This window comes from Monodon monoceros, unplaced genomic scaffold (assembly GCF_005190385.1).
Source record: "Monodon monoceros isolate NGI ecotype Baffin Bay Population unplaced genomic scaffold, NGI_Narwhal_1 Super_Scaffold_12, whole genome shotgun sequence".
NCBI lineage: Eukaryota > Metazoa > Chordata > Mammalia > Artiodactyla > Monodontidae > Monodon > Monodon monoceros.
This window is the reverse complement of record NW_021703768.1, coordinates 129,651,616-129,660,969: the sequence shown is the minus strand read 5'-3', so window position 1 is coordinate 129,660,969 and position 9,354 is coordinate 129,651,616. Positions and strand designations below refer to the sequence as shown.

General features: G+C 46.0%; 1 protein-coding gene across 2 annotated transcripts in view; it reads right to left on the bottom strand.

The window, feature by feature from the left end:
* GRIA1 (glutamate ionotropic receptor AMPA type subunit 1) overlaps positions 1–9,354 on the bottom strand; it is a 306,294-nt gene that overhangs the window by 5,687 nt on the left and 291,253 nt on the right. For both annotated transcript variants that reach the window (XM_029218125.1, XM_029218124.1), the window contains exon 15: positions 4,538–4,672. In XM_029218125.1, the coding sequence (XP_029073958.1) occupies positions 4,538–4,672 (135 nt within the window). The remainder of the gene's footprint in view (positions 1–4,537; positions 4,673–9,354) is intronic.

Below are 9,354 nucleotides of genomic sequence, written 5' to 3'. Positions count from 1 at the left end.
CCCCCCCCCCCCCGCCTGCCCACGTCACTCAGCTGTGCGTTAATTGCAGGGAAATGTGCAAAGCCTCAATGTGTGGTTTCCACACAGCCTGTGTCAGCACAGCCACTACAATTATGAAAAGTCAGTAGGCTCTCCTGGGGGTGGGAGTGGCTGGGGATTATTTCTTTGGGGGAGCAAGGTGGTGAATAATAAATACCCTGGTTGTCCTTAATATCAACTAAGGGCTCAGGTTCCTGTCTGTTTTCCTGGGCAGAGGGGAGGGACAGGACATCTGAGACTTTATTCAATTTGGAGTATGTATTGGGTTTTATATTTCTGCTACTGTATGACAGTTTCAATTATACTGAAATGTTGTGGTCGCCTGAAGTCCCTCTCTGAGTCCCCAACTCTCCCATGCTCTCCTTTTCCCTCAGTCTTCCTGTGCCCAGTCTCCCTGGCTTTCCACTCATTTCTGGGCAAGAGTTCTGGTCTTTGGCTCTGTGATACTTGGGCATCCTTTGGTAGCAGTTATCTTCCCCTGGTTAATTCTTTTCCTGTTTCAAGTCTGTTAAACATCAGTTTCTCAGGGAAGCCTGTCTGTCCTGCCCCACACTCCATTCCCCGATTAGGACTTGAGAGCATGGACCTTTTTCTTCTAACACTCATTGAACATATACGTATTTGCTTGTTTCTCTCTTCCAATTAAATTCTCAGCTTCCTGAAATCAGAAGTTGTGCCTGGTTTGTTCCTGACTGTATCCCCAGCGCTGAGCAATGCCTAGCAGGCAGTGGTGCTCCATATGTCTCTGTGGAAGGACTGCCTGCAGGGTGCCCTCCCACCATCCATCCCTGTGACACTTGTTCTGTGTCCTGCTCATGTGACATCGAAGGGGAAAGGGTCTCAATAATGCACAAGCAAAGGATCATATCCCATGGATGGCCTCAACAGCTAGATCGGGCAAACCTAAGGATAAGGGCTGCATCTTATTTGTCTCTGCACTGTGGGCGGGGTTTTGACGGGAGGTAGTAGGTGATAAAAATTATCTGTTGCCATGTGGTTGGGGAGGAGAGAGAAATTTATGAGAAGTAGCTTGGCTGGTACCAAGAGCCCAGGCTTTGCAGGGGCTGTGCTGGAGGTCTAATTCCTGTTCTTCCAGCTCCGAGCTTATGTGACCTTGTTGGAAAAACTACTTAGCTTCTCTGAACCCATATTTCTTCATCTGTTGAATTGCAAGAACAGGGTTAATGAAAGTATATATAAAGTGCTTTGAACATGGAAGTTACTGAAAAGATATCTTTCCTTTATTCCTTCCTTTCTTCTCTCACCTTCCTTCCCTTCTTTCTCTTTTCCACCCCCTCTTCCTCTTTCTTCTCTTTTTCATGCAGAGTGGGGGAGGGCTCCTTATACACTCTTGAGAAGTAGGAGGCTGATCATGAACTAGGTTTAGGGGCTCCAGGTCTTAAGAGTTGGCCACATACTGTGACTAAGGAAAGAAACAAGAGGGAAGATTCTTGCCAAAGGCCCTGGACACTGTCATTGTGGTCCACTGTGTGAGGCTGGAGGCTGCACTTCTGGAAAGAGTTAATCTGCCTTTGGAGAAGGCAAAGTACAGAATAATAACGAGAACTGCAAACCTGGAAAGTCTGAGAGTCAAGCAGAATGTGATCACTTATCTCCTTTGGCTAAGAGAGAAGTTGATGGAGCTTTGAAAATTAAGGGTTGGGTTAACTAATAAGGACCGTAGAGGCATCTTTTCTGCAGGTGGAAGATTAATAATTCTATTAGGAGCCTTGGTGAGTTGGACAGAAGTTATGCCAACCAATGGAATCAACTATAGAAGATTGTGATGAAAGACCTTGCATTAATGATTCCAAGAGATCCTGATGTTGGCTCCTGAGAAATTCGATATTTTCTTTGGAAAGGGAAGGGTGAGAATGTCTCCCAGAAGTTGTGACGTGATTCAGTGGCCTCTTAGAAGGGTTCTTGTCTTTACCTGAATGTTGTGACTTCAGCAGTGAAGGTCAACATTGTACAGGTTTAAGAGAGGATCTTAGTCATTAGCCACCCTGGTACCACCACCTGGCACTGACTATTATAATGGGACATGGTCATCCCATAGTAAGGGCCGGAAGTCCAGCTTTTCTGCTTGGGGATGCCTGGTCTCATCAGATCTTGGGAGTACAAACAGATGGGAACAAAAGCACTTTGGATGGTGTTGTGTGTGCTTCCAGGCTGGGCGGTTTTGATGGTTGTGTTTGTTTAACCTAACAGCAGCTCCTTCCAATGCCTCACTTCATCCTCCAAGAGATTTTCTCTAGATACAATTCCATGTTAATTTTTACTAATACCCTATGTATGTGGGATGTCCAAAGAGAAATCAGACACACCTTCTTACCTTAAGGAACTGACAATCTCTGTAGCTTAAAAAAGCCTAGGACATATAAGTAGGGGCTATAAAAGGGAAGTCTTAAGGAAGCTGTAGCTGGCCACTAATAATAATATATTATTATTATAAATTCTAGTTATTATTATTTATTGAGGGCTTACTATGGCCCAAGCATTTTGCAGAGCCCTTTATATCAATTTTTTCATACAAACCACAACAGTTTTATCAGGTCTATACTACCACTAGCTCCATTTTATAGGAAAGGAGGATCAGAGAGCTACTGAAACTTGTTCAAGATGACACAGTTAACATGAGGAACAGGCAAGATTTGTTGTCAGACATTCAGTCTCCAGAGCCTTGCTTTAGACCCTACACTGCAGTATGTCCTAGGGGAGTTCCTACGATGTGTACTGGGCCAATCCTGCAACACTGGTTTGTGTCATGGCCCATGGGGAAGGTTTTGGAGGGTTGTAAAAGTTGTGCTCACCCAGTTCGTCTCCTGTTCCCCTTGCTGCCTCTGGAGTAAACTTTCCTCACTTTGGAGGGTAAGATAGGAGAGTCTTTAGGCTTATGTTTTGGATGGAGTAGGCAAAGAAAGCTTTTTAGGTTCTAGGAGACTTTGCTGTGTCCAGCCAAGCTCCTTGGAGGTCTACACTGCGTTTAGGATCTGAGGCCCATGCTTTTGCTGTGCTTTGTCCTTTCTGAGAGGACCTGGATTTGAATGACCTGGTCAAGGGTAGGATGGAGGTGCTCCTAGGTTCCCTGGCTGAATACCATCACATTACCATCCCTTAATTATTCCTTGTTATTATATCTTGGGAAGTTGCCTTTTAAATGGGTCCTATGGGACAGAAGACAGGGAGAGGGATTGACCTGCATAAAGGCGCATGGGTGGAAAGCATGAGATTCTAGGAGAGCAAATCCTACCGATGAGTCCTCTTAGTCTAGTCAAGTGAAGGTAACAGCCTAGGGTTCATTGTTCAGAATGACTGTGCTTCTTTCCACTTCTGTTGGTTTGAATCCCACTTGTCCTTCCTCTTAATTTCTGGTTCTTCCGAGAAGCCTCCTCTATTTCCTCCCTCCCGGATATCCCTATAGGCCTTCCTCCCTATGTCACAGTTTGGTTCCCTGGGTAGTTGTTCTGTGTCACTCTTTGTTAAAAATGCTGAAGGTTACAGATTGCGTCTTAGTGCTCTCTTCCTCCTCATGGTGTCTTGCTTGTGTGTTGCTCACATGAAGAACACTTCCTTCCAAAAATATTTTCTTACTGAAACTAAGTGATGACGTGTGAGGGGACTTCAAGGCCATGTAATCCAAACTCCCTTTGGATACTTGAATCTATAGCCTTGTCAAGAATTACTCAGCCTCTGTGTGTACCTCCAGTGATGAGCTGCTGGCTGCTTATTGGGATAATCCATCCCATTTTGGGGTAGGTAGCTCTGAAAGAAAAGTAGATCTCACTTACTGTGTTCATATCTGTTCTCCATAGCTTTTAGTCCTTAGTTCTTGTTGTATACTTTGGGACCCCACAGAACTAATATGTTTTCTTTCCCCCCTGAAAAATCTTCATGTTTTTACAGACAGCTCTTACATTGTCCATAATTCTTCTCTTTTCCAGTTAGTTGCCTTCAGCTATATTTGATGTAGTTTGGGGTCAGCTAATTAATGTGCTTACCATTCTGGGGGCATGATCCTCTTTGCCAAAGTCCACCTTACCATATGGTGGCTAAGAAAAGACCTCCCTCACCGAGCATGGCAAGATCATCCACCTTGTAGAGGGAGGATACCAACCCGCCCCCACCCCACCCCATCTTGGGAGCTACACTTCAGTTAACGTGACCTCAGGGAGAATCTACCTTTGTAGCAATCACTCTTGCCTCACACTATCTTGAATGCCCACCTAACCGCTAACTTTTCATCTCAGCCCCCCATCTCTGGCTGATGCATTTGTTTTCTCAGGCCTTATGTTTACCCTGACACGTGCCATCTTCTTTCTTCTCTCACCGCTGTGTCTTTCCCTGTCACCTTCCTCAAAACAGCTTCCTGTCATCCCATGCCTCGGGTTGACCTCAACCTCCTGCCACTCCCCACCCTTTTTAGTAAAAGGACTCCCAGAAAACCCAGCTATATCACAGAACAAGTTAGGAAAAAGGCCTGGGAAGACGATGCCACCTTCATCCGCTTGGATTCGCTACGCGATTTGTAGCAGAACTCGATTAAGGCAACCAGCATGGCTAGTCCAAGTCCTCCGATCAGGATGTAGAACACGCCGGCCACATTGCTGAGGCTCAGAGCGCTTGTCTTGTCCTAGGAAGAGGAGGGGGTGGGGGGAGAGTCAAGTGAGCCAAGGGGCTAGAGACCATCCAAGAAACAGCATTTTAACACACATACACTCAACCCCATCACCCTCTTTAACATTCACAATAGTTGGAAAGGCTTTGTATTTATTGACAGTGTGTTAAACATTTCCCAGGAAAAAATGTATGCATGTGCGAGCATATGTGTGTATAACAATTTTCAAGCATCCCTATTTACATTTAATGTATAGTTAGATTTCCCCTCCTCCCCAGTGCACGTTTGAGGGTGGGAAATGACACAAGAAGTCAGGGCGGCTTCTACCAAGATCTGCACGCTTGCGCTTACTCCATTCTTTCAGGAAACTGTGTCCCTTCCTTTTCAGCTCAGTTCCTGCCCCCCAACCCCGTGGCTGCTCAGCAACGCATTGGCCTTGCTTATTGTTTATGCCTGTGAGTGTTTTTCTGCGAGTTGGTACTTAAAATGAACTTCCTCCTAGATGTGCATTTGAATTCAATTTAATAAGACAGTTATTGTATGTATAATAAAGATCAACAAATGTATACCTTTAACTTACTGTGCTGAGTCCCAATTGAGGGAGAAAGAAAACTGTGGGGCTTGTAATAGAAAAAAGGCACTAAATAGAAAAATGGCTCTGTTAAATCCTAATAATTACGCTTAATTGGAGTCATTTTTCTCGTTGAGGTGCTTGCTGAAAAACAGTGTAGGCAGACTCGGGTAGCTGAATTTAGAAAGCTCTGTTGCCTGGGCTAAAAGATCTCGCACTGGTTCTGGATGAATAGGGTCATGGAACAGGGTACTTAATTCCTAGGGTCCTGGGGACAAGTGTCCATGTTCAGTAGGAGGTGGACAGAGCTCATTTCGTGGAGCCTGAGAAAGGTCATCGGTTAGTGAGACCATCCCTGAGTTCTGTCACCTCTAGTGGGGTTCAAAAGTGGGGGACTGAGGGACAACATCTCCCCAGGTGGTGAGAACAACCAGACAAAACTGCTGGTCATGGGAGAAGGTCATGGCTTGGGGAGAGGGGGATCAATCAAACTCTTGACACAGGCAAGAGAACATCTTTAAATCTTAGAAGCATACTCATCCCCAGATGTCACAGTGGCTCGAACACCTTTGTTTATATTGTTTGCTCAGGTACAAATTTCTCATCAAATCAAAACGAAATGCACGCCTCAGCTGGCACAGGCACATGGCATGGTTGGGAGGTTGGTTGGTGGCACTGGGTGGGATAAAGCTTTTACATCTCTCCATGTGTTCTTTTTCAGGTGGGGTTGTAGGCGAGCCACGCAAAAGGTGAAATGTCATGTCCTAGGGACTCCTCTGACATCTGCCTATTGGAATCTGGGCGTGGGGAAAGGGGCCAGTAATTGACCAAGTCAGTGGCCTCTGCCCTAGTTCTACTCGGTGCATTGTACAGGATTCAGCAGGGCTAAGCTTGGGGACTGCAGCTGGCAGATAGCAGCATCCCTTCCCTCCCCAGAAGCAGCCTGGGCCAGCAGAGCTGTAGGATTATCTAAAGCATACCCCTCTGGTGGCTTCCTGTATTGCTAAAACAGATGGTTCTTGAATATGGGTTACGCTTGGCAAGGCATAGTCTGGCTTTGGAAGCAGTGGAAATGATTATTCAAAGGGGTAGAATTTCTCCTCCTCTGGTATCACGGCCTGATAAAGGAAATGTGCAAAAATGAGTTGGGTGCTTGGTTCAAGAGTTGGCTGAACAAATAAATTCCCACTTGGCCTGATTTTTCAGAATGCTCAAAATGTCTCCCTCTTCGTTGTTTGGGAGTTCTGTAATTCTGCTGGAAAGTAAGTCTTTAGAGTTCTTGGAGGACTTACGGTTTATAGAAGTTCCTATAAAACTCTTCTGTGTGGTGGGGAGGCATGTTAACATCTTATCAGCTCACGCCTTAGAGAAGAGTGGTTGACAGTGAAGCTCAGAGAGAATGGATGGGGAGCAGGCCTGGGGGAAGGTGGTAGACAAGAAGGCCGGGAGGAAAGGCTTGAGTCCCACTGACTTTACCAGCTGATCAGCCTTTCAGTAGCTGAAGTGCATCTTGCCTCCTGGTCCCCAAAGTGGTTTCTGTTTCCTTCCTCATGGTCTTTTCAAGTTCACTTTGGTTGTGGATTGTCTTCAAGGATAAGGGAGTGGTGGGCATCTTTTTTTTTGTTACTGTCTTCAAAAAACCTTAAGAGGCCATCTGCCTCCCTGAATGTAAAAGGTGGAATGTCCATTTCTAATATATCTTGGAAGGAAGTATGGTCAGATCTTCATAGGGAAGTGAGAGTAGGAGGCATATTCTATGTATCTGCAGAAGGAGGAAGGTCCAATGACTGAGAATTTGATTGTGTCTGGAGGTGGAGAGCATCCCTCACTTCTGAAGGAGGTCTCTCTGGTCCATGGGGATGGCAGTGTATGTTGGTGAGGGGACATATGCCACACAAAGAGCGCAGCCAGATGGTATGGGCACTGCCACCTCTTGCAGGACACAGTGCTACTGATCCTTCTTTATGTTCACACAGTCCTGGGAAGACCTCTAGAATCAAGGGAGCACCTGGGCCCTATCACCACCAGTGTCAGAAAGCAAACTTAGATGAAGCCCTACTGTCTAAATTTGGCATAATTTGATAGGATTAGAATGAAGGGCTGATCTTCGTGTCCTCTTAGCTCACATAGTTGAGGAGTTTACATTTAGGCAAGGTTTCTAATTTCCCTTATGTGCGCCGTTGGCTTCTTTTTTTTTTAAAACATCTTTATTGGAGTATAATTGCTTTACAATGTTGTGTTAGCTTCTGCTGTATAACAAAGTGAATCAGCTATACGTATACATATACCCCCATATCCCCTCCCTCTTGCATCTCCCTCCCACCCTCCTGGAAGCCCAAGGCCATAGCCTTCCATTGAGCTGCCGTTAATGACTCTCTTCGACTACCTCTGTTGGAATACGATGGGTATCCTGGGGCAGGAACAAAAATTCCTTTTATTTAAGGACCAGAGGGGACTTCCTCTGTATCCATATAAGAGGGGACTTTCTGACACATTTGTGTACAAACAGCCATGTTCATGTTTCATGAGGAAGCTACATGCTTCCCAGCTTTGACCAGGGAGGCGAAAGACAGAATCCTAGTCTCCCTGAGCACCCTCTGGGAGACCCCATTCTCTTCCCCTCCCTTAGCAGCTGCACTCCCCAGAGCCAGGCAACTTGTTGGTGGGTGTGAAAAACTCACAACTTATCTTCTGCCAGGAGTGGGGAGAGTGACAGTACTGAGAAGAATGACAGGTGCAAAGAAAAACAAAAATCCCATCTTTCAGAATTGTTGGGCTTGTTGTTATGGTGACGAGGCCCCTCCCTTCATCTGTTCCCCTTAACCTATTGTCTTGTTTTGTCACCTTCCCCATGTGCAAGAGAGATTTTTTTCTTTTTCATATTTTTCCTTGCTCTTCCCACATAATGGGGGACTGTCCCAGACTCCCTCTGTGTTTCTGAGCTAACATCCCTTCCAAGAATGCAGAGATGGCTTAAATCTTCATGGGCAGGGTTGAGCCAGGTCTGAGGCAGAGAGACTTGATGCTTTTTAATGGCGTAAGTAGGAAGTTCTAAGGAGAAGCCAAGGTCTTTGGCCATAAGACCAGTCCCTCCTATGGAGACTGGTGTTGCCCATCACGTGAGGTCTACTAAATCTGGACCAAGCTTCAGCTTTCTCCAAATGCTTCCGTTCCTTCTTTTCTTCCTGGTGTGAGAGTTTGAACCCTGAAGAAGTAAAGGCTGCAGCTTCTGTTTTCCTCTGCCTTCCACAGATTTTCTGATGTGTGTACAGCTGAAGTTTTAGGGGCTCTTGCAATCCATCCCATGCTGAATCTGTAACCTGACTTTGCCTTTCAGGGCCATGAGAATAGTCCAACCCTTCTTCTACCTATTAGCCTTTCTGCTCCAGTAGGCTTTCTCTTGTGCTTTTCCAAACCTTATAGTTTTGGCTTAGGTGCCATTTTCCTGAGTGGTTGGTTATTTCCTGGGAGTGGAGACTCAGTGGTTGGCCAAGCTCACTCACAAGCGAGGACCAAAGTGGAGGAGTGATGGGAAGGTGGATTTGATTGAATTAAAGGAAGACCTTTCAAATCAGTAGAGCTGTCCAAATGTGGAATGCCCTGCTACGGAGAGTGGTGAGTTCCTCAAACATGGATGCATTCAGGAAGTAGCTGACGAGTTCATCTAAGGGATTCAAGCACTGGACAGAGAGTTAGACCAAGTGACTTTTGACATTCGTCCCAACCCCCAGAGATGCGAGGCAGCTAAGGAGTTCCTAGAGGGCCTGGGATCATGTCTTTTATAAGTTCTCCCTAGAGACTAACCTCTTTAGGGGATGCGAAAAAAGAACTCATGTTAATTGGCAGCTTCTGCTGTTCCATTTCCAATCTAGGCCAGTTCCCCAGCCTGCATAATTTCCCCAAGAGCAACACAGGATGAGAATTGGCCCATTGTACTAATAATTGGCAAGGCAAATTCTGCGAAAGTGAGGGCCGTGGGGGCAGCTCTTCTCAGCAGCGTGTGCTCAGGGACCGGCTCCTGTACAGTGCACCGCAGAACCTCCTGACTTGAAACCAAACTGCAACAGAGAGCTCAAGGAGTCCATGTGGGTGGTGGAAGGGAACCCAACTGCTGGCGGAGGCCTCT